Genomic DNA, 20,906 nt, shown 5'->3' on the forward strand with positions numbered 1-20,906 from the left:
CACAATGTGGTTGCTGGGCAAACTGTATGCAGACAGGAAGGAAAAAGGGTTGCTCGTTGCTTTCCTGCTGTCTGCCCACTGTGGAATCCACTCTGGCAGGCTGAAGTCATAAAGAAATAGGGGCGAACTGGTACAGGTCTGCAGACATTATAGAAAGCTGGTTTTCTCATTACTACAGTAATGGGTGCTTTGGTGCCTGGAAAAACAGATGTAGATCATCCATAGACCCAGTTGTCTTTAGCAAACAGTTACCTTGCAATATAGTTCAAGTATTTATTATCTATTCAAAATGACATGTCCAGAGGAATTCAGTCCAAGTTTAGCCTATTTCAGTCCAAATGAGCGCGGTATGGGCTGCTTTGTGCTGACCCATTCGCACCGCCCGTACAAACATTTCAACTCTCCTGTAAGCATGTAAACGTTAATGAGCATCCACCTCAAACTTTCAGTGTGTAGCCAGAGCAAGAGTTTAGTGAGGCCGCGCCATCCAGAAGTTGGCCTCTGCTTTTACCTTGGCACCAGCTGGCAGTAGCTGCTGCGTGTGCGTAAATGTCTTGAGTGAGCAGAGGCCCATGCTCTGGCCCACACAGAGAGAGTGGGGTCCACTTAAGGGGGAGCGGGCCTCAGTCTGAAGGCTTAAAATAGAGTGGAGGGTGTGAGATGACTGCAGCCAGACTGACTGTGTGGAGAGCTTTTGTCAGAAGGGGGTGGGGGGGCTGCATTCAACAACTCTTATTGCTGTGCAATGAGTTCTGCAGCATGTAAGTGGAGCCCAACAATAACTCACTATAATGACACATGTAGGCCTACTGCACAGGCTTAGACACCCACAAGTGTTTTATGGTTAAAGCGGCACTGGCTGGAAAATCTTTACAAAAATAATTTACAAATCCGACAATGAAATGTTCTAATAAAGCAAGAATCGTGATATTGTTCAAGGTGCGTTAAGAGCTCCTTAGGAGGGGTGAGTGAGCTTTCACTGCTGGTTTCACTCCTCAAGCTGCTGAGTAAAATCACGCCACACTACAAAAAGTATTTTTGATTATTCTAATAGTCGTAAAAAAATGGTTGCCAGTGTGGTCAGAGAGGAATCACATCAGAGGTGGAAAAGGCTGACTGGCCAATATCTAATTTTAAATCAAAGTAAATATATTGGATAACACACTGACGTCCTCTCACACAAGATATTCTTGTCAACAGCAGCCAAACAGTAGGGCAATGCTGTCTTCTCTCAAACACACACAGCCGTGCACCCGACCACAGTACAATGAGGCACAGGCACACACACACACACACACACACACACAAACTCTGCCACAGTACTTTTATTTGCGGGTATAACAAAATTACTGGACAGCGACAGCTACAGCCTTTCCCAATAATCCTCATTGAGAAAGAGCTGTGAGAAGCCAAGCTTTGGCAAAAGAAAAGCAGGCACACAATCAAAAGCAAATCTTTCTCTGGGAAAACGGAACATAACACCAGGGCTTTTTGTCAGTTTTACACTGCTGGAAAAGAGGCAGATATGCAAGTTTCTCAAAAGGTCCTAATCAGCTTTTCACACAGTTCTGCAGAGGTTACAAAAGAACTGCGTAGGAACTGACTTGGAGGGCTGGACTGACATAGACGATAACTACAATACACGCAAACATCCTGTGCTTTTGTGGCCTTAGCGTTGTCCTCTTCCTTTATGCCTCGGCAGGAATGTGAAGTTCATACACAATCGTGGTCTGTGACTGCAAACTGTCTTGGAAACAACACCACCCACTGACATTGTATTCTTGAGGTGACATGTTAATACAAAAAGCTGTCTTTGAGTGAAGTAACAAAGATAAATCACGGTCCATTTAGACTGCTAATAGACAGATTTGACTTTTTAAAAGGATTGAGGATGTGCCTGCAGCACTAGGGGGGGAAACTAACTGCTGCAATATTTTGATAGTTTACATCAGAGGTCAATTTGTAGGTGGACCTCACAAAACCTCTCTACTACAAAATCACACTTTGGTAGCATCATCCGTGAAATTCCACACGCAATTATAACAGCTAGTCACAGATTACATCAGGTAATGAAAAATTAACTTTTTTAACCCCAAACCCAGAATCTCCCTCACACAAAAAGAAACAGCACACATGAAATTCTTTCTGGAGGAATTTTGCAAAATACCCCCTGATGCTGGACTTTTTTATTATGTTAGCAATGTTCACTAACAGGTACATTGACAAACCTACCAGTTGATGCACCATTGTGGTAAAATCACTGGTTCTGATTAGCTAACAGTGAATTATAATTAATTATAATTGTGCAGTTTATGGCCCAAACCTACTACTCATGTTTATCTCCTTACTAACTCTTAGTTATTCTGGTTTCTTTTTCTTCTCCGAAATCCATCAATATGTATGATTTGTGCCCCGCTGGGAACAAAACTTTTCAACCTCTTCAAATACACATTCTGATATGACACAGAGTGGATTTCTTTAAAAGTCAGTTCCCCCTAAACCCGTCACAGCCACATGAGTCAGAGTGTTTGGCATCAAAGCCGGCAGGCAGTGTTTTTGCAGCATTTATGAGCACTGGCTCAACACCTGACTGCTCTGGTCTGCATCAGCTTAGCCATGCAGGCAGCTCCTTAATCAGAACGAGTTGGGGTTTGACAGCTGAGTTTGGAAAGGGACTTGCACCAACTCCCCTACCTGAGACATCCCTAGATTTCACTGCAATTACTTTGAGCAGCTGCGCACTAGCCAGGCTGCAACCACCTGAGCACTGTGGACCATCGCCCCCTCACTAAGACTGGCAGAGCTGCAGGCCCAGGCTTTCTGCCATGGCAATTTTAGCAAATAAATAAGATATGTAACAATTTCTTCCCTTCTAATTCAGGACTCTGGATGCACCCTCATTTCATTAGGCTGATATTCTGACTGAGACACAGAGAGACAAGACAGGGCCATAAGCAGTGCGTGCCAGAGAGTGGTTAGATAGATAACAGGCAGGCACCATCCAACAACAAAATGAACATTCAATCATATTTTAGATTCCTGGAAGCATTGGAGTTGTGTTTTTCTCTTCAATCGGAGCAGATTTTTATCTAACCACTAAACTGCTGTGAACAGAATGACTGCCTGCTGGAATGCCCCAGTCATGGTGCATATTTCATATGAAGCCTATTGTTGTCTGACCCATTGGGCCTCAGCAAATGGCCCAATGAGGGTGAAAACACTGGAGTGGATTCCACAGACCAAAGCCCATTAGTCCACTGGCCTCAGGAAGGAAGCAGGCAATATCTCAAAATGATGAAAACTACTTTTTCATGCCAGTTATGCAGTGAACAAAGACTGAAGAGGGATGATATCTGAAGACCTCTTCGAAAACTGAGGAATGCATCAAACAGAGAAAAGCCTGTTCCAGATTACGACTCAAAGGATTCAAAGAGAAACGTTATGCAACACGCCACCACAAATGCTTCTGGGAGAAAAACGATGACTTTCACTGTTTACACATAACTTACTGTATCGTGTAATAAGAAGCCAACAGACCCCCACCCTAAAAGCCACAAAAACACAACCTTGAGAAATATCCCTTCCAGATTTGATACCCACACGAATAACAACATCTCACAGTAAGAGGCCGACTTGAGGCAGCACCGCAGTCATATCCGACTGTTCCATGGGAAAGCAATTGCATCTCCTGGTTCTTCTAGACACAACAAATATGACTACATAGAATCTATTTTAATCACCACAAACATTTTTTTTAGAAATGATTATATAAATTGTTAGGAAACTTGAAAAGAATGTGCAGGGATAAAAAAAAATCCTCAACAAACAAAGCAATATGTGAACTTTAAAATGATGCATAATAGCACTATACGTAGTTCTTCCCCATTCCACCCACTTCAAATAAATTAAAAAAAACACTAACTTCGGGAATAACTCAAACAAAGTTGCCTGGAAGTGCATCACACTTCAGAAACAGGGCAATGATACACACTGCTATAGGAGAGTTGCTCCTATACCAGTATCGTAAATGCCTCCGATACAATATGCTTCATGGGTTATTGACTAGTATGTGGGTCGATGCACCAATCCAATATCAAGATATGATATAATTCATCAGCTCATTTACGCTACACGGGAACATCAACAACACACGTCACTTGCTACCGGATCTGTACATTCAGCCCGATTGGTACTTTTCCATTAATTGTGGCTGCAATTGTATTTTTTTTCATAGATTCATTATTCTAACATATTTTTCAGTTATGACTGATGGAAAAATAAACAAATAATAAATTAAAGGTAATTATCTGAATGCGTTTATACAGGTCAGTAGTATACAGCTGTGATATAAAAAATCTTCATTTTAACACACCAATATTGGATCGGTGCCGGCCGACACAGAGGTTCAGGTATCAGCTTCAGTAATGGGGATTAAACAATTGTCTCCGACCATCTCTCGAGGAGACACGTATCAACCTCTACCTTATCCTCTTGCCAGTTAATGCAAATACAAATACAATACATACAGTAGATGAAAGGGGGCGGACAGCAGTTGAAACTACAAACCTAAAGAGGAGCGTCCCACAACCAACAACTTGGTCAGTGTGTGCATGTGCTTGTTTCAATAGTCAACGTGCTGCAGGGTTGCACACTGCACACAGCTAGAGAAGCCACGTGGTGAGCAGGCTGCTATTTTCTCCCGAAAAACAACGGCTTCAAATTCCTAACATGTTGTGGAGATTAGGGAGCCATTCCGTGGAATTCCGAGCCCCATATGGTGACAAGGTGCTCACATCTCCCCCTATTAGAGGTTCCTTTTCCTTGCCAGGAGATTAAGCACTTGTTCTAAAGCCAAAATAAAGATGAAGCAAACGAGGGGAGCAAAGAGAAAACCAGGGGAGTGAAATAATTCTCTGTTTGGTCTGAATGGTTAGACCTCCTCTCCTCGTAGGCCCTGGACTGTAGAGTAGGCAAAGGAGGACAGAGAGAGGATCATGACTCATTTGAGGTATTAGACAACTGCTGTTCCAGTTTCCCCAAATCGCCTTTACAGACGTGTGGGACAACACACAATGAGTCAGCCTTTGGACATTTTCAAAGAAAAGATGGCGACATTCCGATGAAATCCTCAATGAATCCAGGAAATGAGCAATAAGCTCCTATTATGCAAATCTCTGGAGTTTTACGGGAAAAGCCCCACCCTGACTACAATCTGTAGAGGACCTCTTACCTGTGTGAGTGCTCAGCGATGTCGAAGAGGATTAGCAGCTATGATCTAGTGTTTACAGTGGCATCAGTAACACACACCCTCCTCCCACCTTGTTTGAATTAGGTTGTCAGAGTCTGAGAAATTAGTTTCTGTAACTATCTGAGGGAATGGCTGTCATATTTCATCACATAAGTGGTTTCACAAGGCCAGCCCGACGACAAACACAAAAACAGACCCGGAAGACATTATCATAAAACGTCATCTCTGCTGGATCCCAGTTTGACATCAGGCGGCCTGAAAGAGGCATGAAAGAGATATGTCATCTCCAGGCCACCGCTTCCTGAGTGGCGTCACCAAACCAAAGCCGTTTGTTGCGTCATCAAGGCTGCCCTGCTTGCCGAGATATTAGAGGGAGCGAAAGTGCTGCACTGACTGATTGGGACTCCAACAGCCCCATTAGCGAAGCACGTTCCAGAGGCATGCAACAATTAAGGCAGCTCTGCCTACCAGGGAGGACTGAAGGATCCACGAGCAGCCAAATGCTCATCATTCAAGAGCAGCCAAGCTGAAACCCAAAGCCAAACAATGTAACTTTGAGAGAGAGAAATATCCATGCAAACAAAAGAATCATACAGACTGCAGTGATTCTGCTGCACATTTATAATTGCTTCATTATGAAACATACTCATCGGCAACCCAAAAACACTATTGTAATTCCAATAAAAAGAAAGCCTCACTTGAACCAATTGGACGTACTGAGTGACCAGTGAGTGCAGATCTAGCATACGCACAATAAACTATTGAAAATGCATGGCAAAGACAGATGGAATACTGCAGTAAATCACTATGGTAACATTAATCCAGTGTGCAGATATCTTATATCATTTTTTAAAGCGTGTCCGTGTTCACAGCGAACAGCAATGTGTCTATTCACTGCGATGGTAATAGCAGATTTCTCCTGGCTATACATTGGGTTTTTTTTTCTCCCATGCTCCTCTGAGAGGGAACAGCAGCTCCAGCACTACAGAGAGGCTGACCCACTTCAGACCATCACCGCACAACACTGCAGTGCTGCCGCTAGCAAAGTTCACTGCCAAATATGCACAGTACACAGGAATTCATACATAGAAGCATCTGTAACATTCACTCAGCATCCACAATGTGCATAAACACAGAAACACTGTATAGTAAACACACTAAAGAAGCCTAGTTTTAAACTCCATCATGCAGACATCAGCTCCTCCCTGGAGAGGTCCACTGCAGAGAAAAAGCAGAGAAAAGTCTTCTTCCGCAGCACCTTCCCCAGACACTGCACACCTCTGCACCCTTCAAACCCCCAAAACGGGGCCAGACGCACTTAACAAGTAGTTCCTAGTATGGGTGTAGTTTGACTTTGAAACAAACCTCTGAGAGATCAGGTGCCGTGAACTGGCATCGGTTATCCATCAAAACACGCTGGGAGAGAGAGTATTTAAGTAGTGTGGACAGAGTGCACAGCTGTGGCAGACGAGAGGCAGGAGTGTTCAGCCAAGAGGGAAAGTTAATTAGGTCTGTTGGTGTATGTTGGATCGAGAAGACACCGGGCTTGTTTGCTACAGAGACTGGAGTACAGCGCAGCAGCAGCTTGTGGCTGTGGGGCTCCAGGGTCGGAGGTCTGGGGACACCGTGCCAGTCCTGCTGCCTGCGAGCCTCAGATTGCAGAGCGTGGATGGAGGCCTTTCATTTCAGTTTGGTCTCTGTGCACGTGCCCACTGTGATTTCCGCACTACAATGTGGCAGGGGACACAATAGCTTTCCTTTTGAAGGCCGTCCCGCAGATTTAGTATCCAACTCTCAGCCCTTGCTGCGACACCATATTTCAGTGAGGCCGGTTGGGAATAATTCTGGACTCTTTGGAGAATGCAGGCAATTTGTCACTGCTAATAAAGCGGAACATGATATTTGCATATTCATCATTGTAAAACTGTGGCACTACAAAAAAATACAGCAGCAATGAATTATTTAGGGCTGCAACCCACTGTGTTTTTAATAAATAAATCAGGATTAAATCATTTGTGAGACACTAAAAATGACACATTCGCCACTAATCATTGTCTGGCACTGAGAATGTTAATTCTTTAGGTCACATGGAGTTGGTTGACAATGCCAATGCTGCTTTAACTGCTGGTAGAGCCGGTCTAAATGGTGCAATAAAAGGATAACGTGGGCCCCGCTGCTGTTTGTAGGTCTCGGGGCATTTTGTCCGTTGACACCTGATTACTGAAATGGGGCGTGGGCAGTTGTAGTGTTCAGAACCTCTGTACACCAGAGTGTGCACTTACGCACTTGTGTGAGAGGATACACTACTGTCCTACTTGCAAGCAACACTCCAGAAAAGCAGCAATTTCATCACGGTTGCTCCCCGGATCTGATCGGCACATTCCCACAACCACACCTGGCTGTATGGTCAATGTGTCACGTGTCATGACATTGCCGGTGTGACGAACTTAAGTCAATTTTCATAGCATTTTTCTCTGACTGTAGAAATTCCCATCTGAGTTCATTTCTGCAAGTAATTATATAAGGTAGTAAAGCACTCAGTGCACTTCCCTTTCATCACCATTAGCAGTACAAGACCATAGCAAGGTCTTGTTAAACTCACAACATGAGCGGCGTGAGAACATGAAGGATCAAGGAGAGGGTGCACTCAGTCTGGTTTCCCGGTAAGTGATGCCTCAGCACTGTACAAGGAGGGCATTGATACATGTTTCGCTGCCCAGATTGACACCAACAGCCTTAATTAGCATTAGTGTTTCAGGGACATTATGCTTGAAGGACTGTGGATAAGTGACACAGGCCAAATAGTGGAAGTGGATTATAGCCCGGAGCAGACTGAGACATGAGTGCTCCGATTTGAGCATTTGAGTCTGGAATGTAGCAGCTCCATGACCTCCAAAACACTCCCTGTGCTCCCTTGTGACCTGAACAACAGAGGCTGCAGCTGGCCACTCCTTTACAGGAACCTACTCCCCCCCCCCCCCCCAACCAACACACACTCGGAGCCGGATTTGAGAGAGACAGAACAAAACAGCCAAGGAGTGGGTTTTATTGGATTAAGCCTCTCTTAACCGTCCTAGAATATGATGGAAAGAATTCGGGAACTCAAGGAGGTCTGTGTCAACAGGTCTTGTTTGCTTAACTTTGAGATCTTTTCAGTGTTTAGCTCACTCTTTTCCACACGTCCTAAATCTGAGGAGGTAAAGAAGAAGGAAAAAAACATACCTCAGTACAGCGGCTGACCAACCACAGTGTTCAATTGAGACCCTCCTTGAATCTCTAAGGATCAAGGAAAGCAGAGCGGTAACCAACGACAACTTAAAAGCAGCCACAGGGAAATAAATACCCATGTGAGTTTTAATGGTGATAGCAAGCAACGGTCCAGTTAGGAAAACAGCACTGTGTACGTTTAAGAGGCAATATGGACTTGCAGTATCAATCTTCAGAGCGGTTTTTTTCTTCCACGGAGTCTACAAGCACAGATAAAACACCAGACTCTGGCAGACGCAGAGAGGTTGGAGCTATTTATGTCACTGTCTGCCTTTTTGTGACTTGTTAACGCACAAATAATGATGGAAAACGTGGTGTTCTTGTGGCTCAGCAGCTAAAGTACCTCCTACATCATCAGGTCATGACCGCTCGCTCTCAGACACTCTCCCTGTATATCATTATCTAATAAAGCAAACGTGTCATTTAAATCTCGGGTTGGTCGTCTTAAAAAAAAAATGTTTTACATTTGTTGAAATTGTCAATACACCCCAACAGCAGTCAATACATTTGGTATCTATGGCTGTTGCAGGACTGTAATAAAGCCATAATAAAGCAATCTGCTTGCCTGTCTGCATGCACGCTTTTTGCTCCTGCACTCATTACACTGCAACATAAGCATAAGCTGCAAGCTTGACTTGTGTGAGTATACTAACAATAGCCATGTTGTTGTTTATATATTCATTATGATATGTTCACGTTCATAATTATCATTTTGCCTGAGTGAACTTGATGGGTTGCCTGAACGACAGGTTGCCAGTGTTGATTTAGCAACTTTTGGAGCTAGTGCGGGGAAAGAGTTGGTAACACTGGGCTGGGTTTTTTCAGTTGAATAAAATCTAGCAATCTCTAGCTGGTTTCTCGATATTACCAACCATAGCTTGAATCTGCTAACTATAGAATGATACAATACATTGTTTACAAATCAATTATAATGGCAGAGTATAAGGGCTGCATACAAATGGGTATATTTGGTTTGCATTTCATTCTATGTGTCCCCGGGGGGGGATTTCCCTCTAATCGTGCAGGCCTGAGTTACAGCACAAAGAAAGTAACCCGTGCTGTGCTTCATGTCGACTGTGGCCCTCCTGGCTCGCAATTTAATTCCAAACGCAACCTTTTCTCTGCAAGTTTTAACTGCCCTCTCTTCAGAATGAGAACACATAGCTATGATGTCTTATTACCGAACTAAAAGCTTGCTTGGCTGGAGCAAAAGGACACTGGCAGGCATCTCTAAAAGCCCACAAATGAGGGCCAGGATTCTACACTCCAGCCCAGCGCAGAGTGTTAAGTACAGCACCTTCCACGGATGGCTGGCACCTGTCCCTCCCTACCCGCAGACCTGGTTGGCCCAGATCAACACTGCGCACCGCTCCACTTCACAGCCTATTACACATTCCAAACAAATTAAATATAAGGGGGTGTGATGGGGCGAGATAGTATTTTGGTAGAGCCGTGGCAGCCAGTGCAGGCCACGTATTCGGTAAAGGTTCATTAGACAGCTCAATAGAGCCGTGTGGCATGTGCGAGGAGGCGCATCACTCCATTGTTCACCAGTGGCTCCTCTGGGAATATGCTGAGCACATATCAAGAGAAGATGAGGTGATGAGTAACAATGCTGTGCCATCGCATGTAATGGCATATGACAGCCAGCCCAGTGTCTGGATGCCTCTATTGTAGAATCCATTGAACTACGCGAACCGTTGTCTGCGTGGAGAATTGGCAGCGTTGAGAATACCAGGAACTCGTTTATCTTTCCCATTTTAGGAGGTCCTATGCCTGGTTTGGCTGAACTCTTGCCAGTGGTTAGCATAATGTTTGTGTGCAGGCGGTGTTGGGGCCAGAGCTGTGGCTGCTACAGCAGAGGCTGGTTGCAGCAGGGGTTGTGTGGCCCCAAGGCCGGTCAGCTTACAGTGGTTTGGACTTTCCCTCTCACTCTCTCCCCCTCTATCCTTCTCTTGTATTTTTCCCCCTGGATCCAAGCCATCAGCAGTAACAGCCACTATTGTGCGTTGCGAGGTTCAGAGCAGCATTCTAATGAAATGCCAGACCTCATCAGTGCACTTCAACCGCCAGCGGGTCACTAACAGTCAGTCTTCAGTTCAAACTCCCTACAGGCTTTGTGACTGAGCTCTGAGTAAGCAAAACATGGATCTACAACGGCTAGATGAATACTGTTTTTTCCAAATACAATGGGACAATATGAGCCTTTTGTTAAAGCAATAATCACAGTTAGCCCAGTCAACAGAATCACAATAAATATTAGAAAAAGTACACATTTTACAACCATGACAGTTCAAAAATGTCATCACTTCATAATTCTATCCTTTTAGATATTTGTGAGAAATTGTCCTAATTAGCATAGCAATGATTTACTTTACAGGAAATGTTTAGTAAGGTCACAGTGACCTTGACCTTTGACCACAAAATCTCAAATAAGTTAATTCTTGAGTCCAGGTGGACGTATTTGCCAAATTCGAAGAAGTTCCCTCAAGGTATTCCTGAGATATCATGTTCACAAGAATAGACAGACGGCATAAATGCAATAACTTGATACATCTGTATTATATATCCCGATACAATTAGAGAGTATCTCTCCAGTATGACTGCAACAACTGCTGATGAATGTTATCTGATGTGTCAAATTAAAACAACAGTGTGTTGAATATAAAAAGACTTTGTCTATCAATAAACACTGCACAGTGGGATAGCACATCTCTCCAGCTTTGTGACAGAATTAGTGTGTTGAACAAATAAAATGTCTAATCAAAGTAAAACATGTAGCTGGAAGCTTCCATTGAAAAACAACAGCCATGGCTTTCAGTTCTCAAAACCCCAAGACTGTGATGACTGCTTACAGCAGTTAAACTAAATAGGGAGAGATGTGCACATGTCAGCGTAATCTGAATGGTCAGCCGGAGCCGATAGAGCCCTACTAAAGAGCTGTCAGAAGGAATCTTTAATCCCAAAAGGCAGCACGAGACAGATGGTATGATGATGGAGGAATCAATGCTCTCCCCGGCATCTCGACTGCTTCTCGTGGCCAGGCTCAGAGACAGGAAGTGGGCTAATCCCTTAAAAAAGAAAGTTTCAGACTAAACACGCAAAAGGAGCCTGGGCCATCTCCCACTCCTCCAGAGCCCACGACTGTGCTGCACATAGTACAATCTGGATGGTACCGGAGGGGGTTAAAAAGAGAAAGGGAGAAGTAGGGAGGCGTTTGTTCCTGCGTTTCTGGTTGAGGGAAGCTCTATGAGGGCTTTGACCTTCCCCCTCAGGGCCCCTCAAAGAGGTCCCCAGCTGCGGTACAGAGGGGGTGGAGCCGATATGAACTATACATAACTGTAAAAGAAGCTGTAGTTCCTTTGTAAAGGCCCCAGAACCAGACCCTTCTCGGACTGAAGGTCTAGGTGGCACCAGTGTTCCCAGCATGGAGTGCAGGAAGAGAGGGAACAGGGAGGAAGGAATAGGAGGAAAGAACTTCCCCTGAATGCTCTCCATGGGCACTTTATGGTCTTATGTTCCATTCAAGATAAATGGCATATCTTATCATTTAATCCATTATTTACGTGAGCTATCTTGAGTAATGTATGTTTATGTTTATGTATAATGTTTAAATAAAGCAGTGCTTACAGCCACATCAGGGCTGTAATCGTTCCAGCAGTGCATCTAATGAACATGGGCGATTGTTTTCTTCCCTTGAGGAAAATATAATCTTTCCTATCAAAATAGTACAGTGACAGGTCCAGTCTGGTAGTCAGTTTGGATCAAATTCCGCTAAAGCACCTCAAAACATCAACACTCACTTTACCAGCTGTTTTTCTATGACGCTGGGAAAATCTTTAATTTGCCGCCCATAGTGTGATCAATCACTAATTTTAAGAATCACCGGGGTCGTCATTTTTCCATGGTGCTTCCAAAAGAACTGTCACATCTGCAGCTTTAACTACAGTCCCCCTGCAGGAAAGCCAATTAGGAAAATGTGCACATACACATGCACACACGCAAGGACAGCCACACAGCGCAGGTCAACGTGCACAGCACATTGGGTCATTATGAAAAAGGGTCCTTTTTTGGAAAGTAACTGTTCGGACAATTGATTAATTGCAATGGAAATCTGAAAAATGTATATTATCCAAATATTTTTTCATGCGATCAGTCTCTGGGTGAACAACATGCATCGTAAAAAATAACGTGGCGAGCATTCGGACGAGCCGACGCATGGGACGACACCGGAAGGGGGGTGAGAACAGTGGCGCTGCAATGTATCGATTCAATGTTGACGTCCAGGGGTAAACATGGAAATGTGTGTCAAATGTTGTTCATAACTATATATTTAAATGATCCCGGCCACTCAAGTATGTAAAAGCTTGAGCAGCGTCCCTGATCAGTCCACTCCTGTTTAACAGCATCAAGGATAATGAGACCTGACTGATTATAGTTTCATCCTAACGGGAGTGCTGTTTATATCTCTTGAATTAGAGCATCATGTTGTGTAATTACCAAATTCTTGCCATTATGTGATCACACCATTATTAGGATAAGAGAGCATCATGTAAATATTGTCACTACAACGATTACAGCCCCGATGTGGCCGCAAGCACAGCTTTATTTAAAGTGTAACGAGTTCTACTTCCCCAGCTTTCTGGTGAGCCTGTATGACTGAGCCTCTGCTTTCTCTGAGGCAAGTGGCCTTCTTATCTACCGGATCGGGAAAAAAACATGGATCTTGTTGCTGGCTTCCAGCAGCACAGGTAGAACGGTGTTTAGTGGACACAGCCATGGAAACCGTGAATCCCACTCCCTTATATATGGGGCTGCCCTGTCTGTAGCCTGCAGACAACCAGTGGGTAAATAAGTCGGGGATCCAATTGATGTACCTTTGTAGCCTAAAGTCTGTGTGTGTGTGTGTGTGTGTGTGTGTGTGTGTGTGTGTGTGCATTTTCTGTGTGTGGGCTGACACCATCTTCACACCTCACCTCTGGAGGATTTAATGTATTTGGCAACAGGAAAAGCACAAACTCTCAATCAGCTAAGAAGTCATTAACAAGTGATAGGACATTATGCAGAATGTAAAGCAGGGGAAACACAATGCAATGTTTTCAAGGATGTGCATGAATATATGCATCCATACATGATTCACACTCTATGCACCCTGCACACATTTTTGATAACCAGCACGCTGTAATGCTGAATAGGTAAAAGAAACAACCAATAGCTCGAGCAAGATAATGAGCCGCCATCTCATTAATGTGCTGCTCCTTTCTCCCCACTGTCGCTTCCAAACATAGCAGCATGAAAGCATCCATCTCCGACAGCCCTCAAGCCTTCCAATTTACTGCCACTCACCTTTTTTTAATTTCCATCAGCGTGATGATGAAAGCTGAGAGAGCATTATGGTCCTCGCCAGCGGTCAGACAGTGAGCGAGCGAGAGCATGGGCCTACATCGGTCACACTGTCAGCCAGCCAAATGGGTTAGGACAGATAGAGGGGAAGCCAAGGCACGGGGGGGGGGGGGTAAGGAGTAAACACCGAATACCTGAGGGTGTGTTTGTGTGCTACAGAGCAAGAATGTACAGTGTACTATGTATAGTATAGTGTAATATTTGCAGGGGTCAAATCTTTCACATATTTCTTTGTTTTTGTTTTAAGCCACTTGGTGGACCAGCTGTCTGGTATCGTGTGCTATATGGTACTGTATATGTCACAATATCGTTTCTTTTATTCTTGTAAATTATCTGGTTTAGAGCTGCAAGTATGGCTAACTAATAAATGAATTAATTCATTTTTAAAGTAAAAAAAGCCAAATATTCATACATTTGTGAATATTATTAACTAAATGCATTCAGATTTCAGACGGCTAGTCGCATAAAACAAGCAATATAAAATATGGATTAGGGTTCTGGGAAATATTTAAGAGCATTTTTTACAGTCCATTAATAAAATAGTTAATGGATTATCGAATAAATAATCTGCTGATTAGCCGCTAACGGAAATAATTAGTAAAGAAATGAATTGTTACCCTAAATTGTTTAATTGCTTTGTCAATAAATTAACTACATTTCCAATACATGAATAAGAGAAATGCAACAAATACTTTCATTTCAGAAAACATTGTTGCTTAATATGCCATTAGTGATTACTATATTAGGGCTTTCAACCAAATAAATAATAGCAAACAGATCAAATATTCTAAAGAAAAGTATTGCAAGCACACTGAGATCATGACAATATTCATATTGAGAATGACGACTTACAAATCCATGCATTATAAAGCTATTTTGCCAAAATAAATCCCTTTGGTATTTCAAGGAAGTTATTTGCAAACTATTGACTGAGCTCTTATATGCTGATGGGGTCGTGATCATGTGGAGGTTTCATATATGGTCTCAGCTGTTCACGTGTAAATACAGTTCAGGTTACCTAAAACCCAAAACAGGCATCCAGTGAGAGAAGTAGGCGGGTAGGACGGCAGGCAGGCCGGGTGGTGGGCGGAGTGGTGGATACTGTGACATGTCAAGCCATGTTGTGTCATGGGTTGTGCTATAAAGGCAGTCATGGGAACGGTATGGGAAACATTGAGAGTATGGCCAGGCTGTGTGGTGGGAGGGCCATCTGGTATCACTAGTCACCAGCCACCTACCCACCATATGATCACGCCTCTTCCAAAACCCTCTCGCCTTCAAAACACAACAGCACTCATGACCCACCCCACCTCCCTTCTCCCAATCTGAACCCAACCCCCCAGTAAATGCAGAGCTATTGGAGCCAGCTATGTTTCCGGTCATTGGCATTATTCTATGGCCTCCACTCCCCAATCAATGCCCCTCCTCACGCTCTATATGGCTTTAAATATGGATTGGAACATCTTCTGTAGTCCCAAACGGGGAGCCTGAGGAAGTGAAAGGAAAGGAGTATGCAGGGACGGTCGAGCTGTCAAATAAAAAACACCCAGCAGGAAAAAATAGGTTTGAAGGATTTTTAATTTTGGTGAGAAATCAAATAGCATTGGAGAGGAGGGGAACGCTCAGTTGCTGCAGCTGAAAGCACCGCTAGCTGTCAAGAATCTGGCAGTACCTCGCAGTCTGATGACAAGACCTGCGTTAGTCTTTTTCTGAATCACTGATGAATGATTTTTTTATTCAGATAGGTCCTTTTAGTTTGCAGAGGAAAAGTAAAGTTGCTTTTTGGTAGACCTTGGCATAATGAAGTCTGCTGGATTATTCATAATGTTTGACTTTCTCCTTCACAACAAATCTTTTCTTCTATTTTTCATGAGCAGAAGATGCTGCAACAACATTTGGAGGATTTGGCGCAAAACCCTGCTGGTATAAAGTTCTAAAATAAAGGACACTTTATATTTAACTCAGACGTGGTCTGGTGCCGGCTCCCCCACTAATTGAGGGCTAGGCGGTAATCTTCAGTGAGCTAAAACTCATTTACCGTAAGCTCTGCTGCAGCATTAAGATGAGGTCACACCAGATCAGCATCTCTCTCCTCTCCCCTGGCTATCTACATTATTCTGAGCATAACAACTGGTTTTAAGGTATTGGACACCCTGAAGGACATATAGAATACAGGATGGAATATCACTGCAAAGTGTGGGGGTTCAACGCCTGTTCCAATATATTCTTAATAACTGAGCAAAAGCAAGCAGAATGACAACCGAAATAAAAAACATGGACACGTTGATCCTTATATGGCTGAGTGTGACTTTGACACACGTTGAACACCCTTTTCTCACACAGCACTGGCCAAGCAGGTGCCTCCCTAGCTGAGGAATGTCCAGCGAGTTGAAAAGGTCACCGCCACTGTGCCGGCCTGCATCCCAAGCATGCCAACCATCTCGGTCTTTAGGGGGTCACGGACACAAGGTTGTTTAAAACGCTTTTAATTCCATTCACATAATCAAGCAAGGATTCCAACAGGCAACATTTGCCCTGCTTTTTGACTCCCTCTTCGTGCACAGCCTTCAAACTTATCAAAACCACGGGGATGGGAATAACTGAGTGTGTGAGGGAGAAAAAATTGCTTCTCTTTTCGGCGGAGGCTCCTTCAGTTATCTGGTGGCACTCATCCATGGGGGCAACTGTTAATGTATTATTATCGGAGCAACGTGGAGAACTGACAGAATGTTTTTGTCTGCCAAACAGGGAATGTGTAACTCCGCCCCTCTCAGCCCAGCGGAGGAGAGTGGCGCTGATGGGAAGTTGACCTTATTCAATCAGATTTTTTTTTCTTTCTTTCTTTTTTGGATGTCTGTCTCCTTCCCTTTTTTTTTCAGCTTCTGCGCTGCCAAGCTCGGCGGGGAAAAGAGCGTTGTGATGGTGTGGGCTGCGGGTGGATGCGCTTCAAACACAGGGAACACTTTCAATAATGTATGCACATCATGGTCTGGTACGCACAACACCCCACACAGTAACACACTCTCATGAGCTAACAAAAGCACATTCCTGCAAAATCTGTGCAAGTGAAAGACAAAATACTTTAATGTGATGTCTCTCACACATTTAGCACTACAGCCCATTAGCTATAAAATCCTGACCTGGGCTCATTCAGAGCATCGTTGGCGTTGATCAGGGACAAACTTTCAATACTTCACTGCTTGTCCAATGACCACACCAGACCTTCTATAGGTGGTACTGACATGCTGAGCCCATGAATGTGTCAGGGAACTCATAAGTCACTGCTTTCCTGCAAGAGAAGCCCCCCTTCACGCACGCACACACACACACACATACACACACACACACACACTTCATGGTCATGACTATTTACAGCATGAAATGGTCACTAAGTGGTACTTACTCGTCCTTACTGTATCTGATGTCATGCAGCCACTTCATTCATGCATATTTTCCTACACACATGCACACATTCCAGAGCATATTACGCGCACTATCCTTCTGAAGGACATGAATAATAAAAAAATTAAAAAAAGAGAATAGCTGCTCTCGTGTATTAAACTCGGGATGGGTTCGGGTTTAAAAAGCTAAATAAATTGTAAAAAAAACAAATTTAAAAAGTGATCCAGGATTTATTTTTAGAAATGCAACACAATCCAAAAAAACGATGGAAACAAGACTGGATGCGTCCCAGACGCTGAAGATACGATGAGAGGAGGACCGGCAGACACAGCAACACTAACCTGTTTCACTTCGGCAGGCATGGTTTAAAATCCCCACACTTCGTTCCAGAAAAAAAAAATTAAAACCTCCCGGGGAAATAATTGTGTGACAACTATTTCCTGGTCTTTGGAAAAGTCCTTTCCCTCCTCTCCTCTCCTCGCGCTTTCCTTGTCTATTGACGTTGAGTTTTCCCACTGTGAGCGCAGAGGCAGCAGCTCAGACTCAAGCAGCCATCCTCTGCTCAGCTGTGTCGCGCCAGACAGAGTTAGCTACCGGAATACCGGAAGTGGGGCGCTGTGCCTTTCACAGTAAAAGCGAAACTGTCACACATGTAAGCAAAAGTCAGCTTTACGGATGTGTTGCTTTACCTGCTGACATCTAAAAAAAAAAAAAATGGGTTAGCCTACATTTGAAACAACCTTAATCCATGTCTTACCAACCAGATAACCATATTCCGTAAAATAAACTAGGAAATATTTACAAATCATATAATAGCTGAAGTCAATACCGTAATAGCCTAGTACATCCTGTGTAACTGACATATGGCTGATAAAAAGGGTCTGTTTTAGGTGACAGCACAGGCGTAGTTCAATGTTAGGAGATGTGATTTTGTACAAAACTGATCCTGCCTTTGGGAGAGTTAATTGTGTTTTGAAGTGAACGCTATATCGAATTGAAAATAATCTGTCATTATTAACTTTGTTTCTTTATGATATAGCAATAAGCCCTGGTCATTGTCCCAAACCCGTGGCATACTGCTATTGGCCATATTGGAGGTCTCAAGGTAACACATAGGCCTCTACCTATAATAAAGTAACTAAGTATATTCAGTGAAACATATATTATGTGATAGGGCATGAAAGCAGAATGGTTGACAAATGGGAGCATGAAAGCAGAATGGTTAACAAACGTAAATTGCACAATGCAATTTTGTGGAAGTAGTCATGCTTTTATTTTGAAAGTAATATCACCCTACATCCATTGTAATCCTGGCTATTTCAGACATGGTTTTACACAGCTTTTCCAGAGATGCTGTACATATGTAAGGAATGGAAAGAGATGGAGGGGCAAAAGGGGGCCGTTACCCACAGCCGAATGCCCCTTCCCTAACGAAAGACGAGATCCAAGAATAGGAATGTAGCTCAACCAAACTGTGTGCATTTGCACGCACGCACACACACTCACTCAACAAAAAAAGTTAGCCACAGAGAGAACAAAAACCTCAGGGGCTGAAAGGGGGGGTTATGTTCATAGAAAGGAGGGTTCCCAGACAGGCAGCAGGAGCTGGAAGTGTAGCATCTCTCTCTCTCTCTCTCTCTCTCTCTCTCTCTCTCTCTCTCTCTCTCTCTCTCTCTCTCTCTCTCTCTCTCTCTCTCATTGGGTCTATGTCTGGCATCTCTAGTGGGGTGGGCCCAGTTCCCTCTATGCACTCCAGCTGCGTCTGTCAATCCATCGTCCCCTCCCCCTTGTTGGCATAGACGGCGAGAGACGAGGAAAAAGAAGAGGAGGTCGGGGAGAAAGGGGCTCACACACACAAAACAAAAGTTGGCCCTTTTGAGTGATAGGCACCCAATACTCTGCACATTTTTACACCCCACACACACACACACACACACACACACACACACACACACACACACACACACAGCTCCTTTTCTCCACCTCTTTGTCCCATTCCTCTCACTGCACTTGATATAAGGGAGGAGTGGAACGTACGTGAAAGAATTCACATTCAAATATCTCGGACTGTGACCAAGACCGTCAAGGAATGGTAATCTACGTAGGTGGAAGCTTAACTAAGGACAACTTTGAGAGACGTTTGGACTTAGAGAAAAGGAAGAAGGAGGAAAATAATGACTCGACTTAAAAAAGAAAACAGAGAAAGGAGAAATCCTAAACGGAGGGGAAATGGCTGAGGTTTTGCATTCCACAAGCCTGGTATTTCATCTCCCCGAATGTCACTGCTCCATTTGTTCTTAATGAAAAGAACTTGTCCGCCATGCACCATTACATTTACTATACTTTCAACAATACAATTAAGAATTCATCAAACAAACATTACCTCCAAAAATTAAAAAAAAAAAAAAGGTTTCTAACTTAAATTGCGGTGCACTCTTATGTGATTTGCAATATCACATTCCATTTAAGCCATTTAAGCATTGAGTGAGTTTCATAACCCTGTTTAAAAATCCATTAAGTGCTTTGGTATACTCATGGGAGCAGATTAGAAGAAGCGGTACTCTTTTCGGGCATGTGGGTTTTGCTTTTGTCCAATTCATACTTTTTATGTTGTGATTATTTTTATAAATAAAACATTTGTCAAATCTCAAACCATCTCGACTCAAACAAGACAATAAGTCTAATGCCACACAGCAGTGAGGCTGCACTTAGCATTAGCATTTGGCTCAAAGCACCATTATAAATTCAACATGTTTACAATGCAAACAAAAAAGTAGAACAAAGGCCGGAGCAGTGTTGTATATATATATGGCATTTCAGTCCAAAGAAATATATGTTTTTATAATATTCAGTTTCAAAGGAGACTTTAATGGCATCTCATTCTGAATAGTACTTCAAACGCTTCTCCACTCTGCCAAGAATACGTTTCTTCGGAAAGCCTACTTTACCTTAAAACTTTAACAGAGATTAGTAAATTCAAACAAATATTACACAAACCAGGTCTCCTCAAAATGAATAAAAAAGTGATTTTAAAGATAATACTGACATTGCTGCTTCAAGTTCTTTAAGACAATCACTGCAAAGTGTAAGTCCTTGACAACACCAGAATGTATGTGTGAGAATCTACAGCAGCAGGATGATCTGCTCTAATACAGGCTGACTGCTGTTTATTCTAACAATGGCCTTGCAAAAAAGCCCTCATCCAATGACTTTCACTATCATGTTTTATTTTATTTTCCCTTTGCAAAATGGCTACTCAGCAATGCAGAAGATTAGAGTCGAATCTATTGGAGGCTTTTGTCTTGCAAAAAGTCAATTTTCCCTTCATTAAGGGACATAAAGCTTGGTTTAAATGACATCAATTTAGATCAAAAAGTTATATTTTATGTTTTTATGTTGCTATACTATGATTGCACACAGTACGTTTTTTTCATCTCGTCATACGTAATTGGGACACTGAATGAGGGTCAAACAACAGAATATGAACCAGTCTGAGCCTGACATTCAGTAAATCTTCAAGTGACTCTTCTAGTATCTAACTGGTACTCCTTGTCAAATTAAATTGCCTCAAAATATGTTTACATGT

At 43.2% G+C, this 20,906-nt stretch overlaps 1 protein-coding gene across 2 annotated transcripts in view; it reads right to left on the reverse strand.

Moving 5' to 3' along the window:
• Window positions 1–17,920, reverse strand: part of arvcfb (ARVCF delta catenin family member b) — a 99,887-nt gene extending 81,967 nt beyond the window's left edge. Inside the window, exon 1 of one of the 2 annotated variants that reach the window (XM_034542477.1) lies at window positions 17,662–17,920. In XM_034542477.1, the coding sequence (XP_034398368.1) occupies window positions 17,662–17,682 (21 nt within the window). In that variant the 5' untranslated portion in view covers window positions 17,683–17,920. The remainder of the gene's footprint in view (window positions 1–17,661) is intronic. The other variant, XM_034542478.1, reaches the window with a different exon arrangement.
• Window positions 17,921–20,906: the final 2,986 nt, after the last annotated feature.

The sequence above is a fragment of the Cyclopterus lumpus genome, chromosome 9 (genome assembly GCF_009769545.1).
Source record: "Cyclopterus lumpus isolate fCycLum1 chromosome 9, fCycLum1.pri, whole genome shotgun sequence".
Classification (NCBI taxonomy): domain Eukaryota; kingdom Metazoa; phylum Chordata; class Actinopteri; order Perciformes; family Cyclopteridae; genus Cyclopterus; species Cyclopterus lumpus.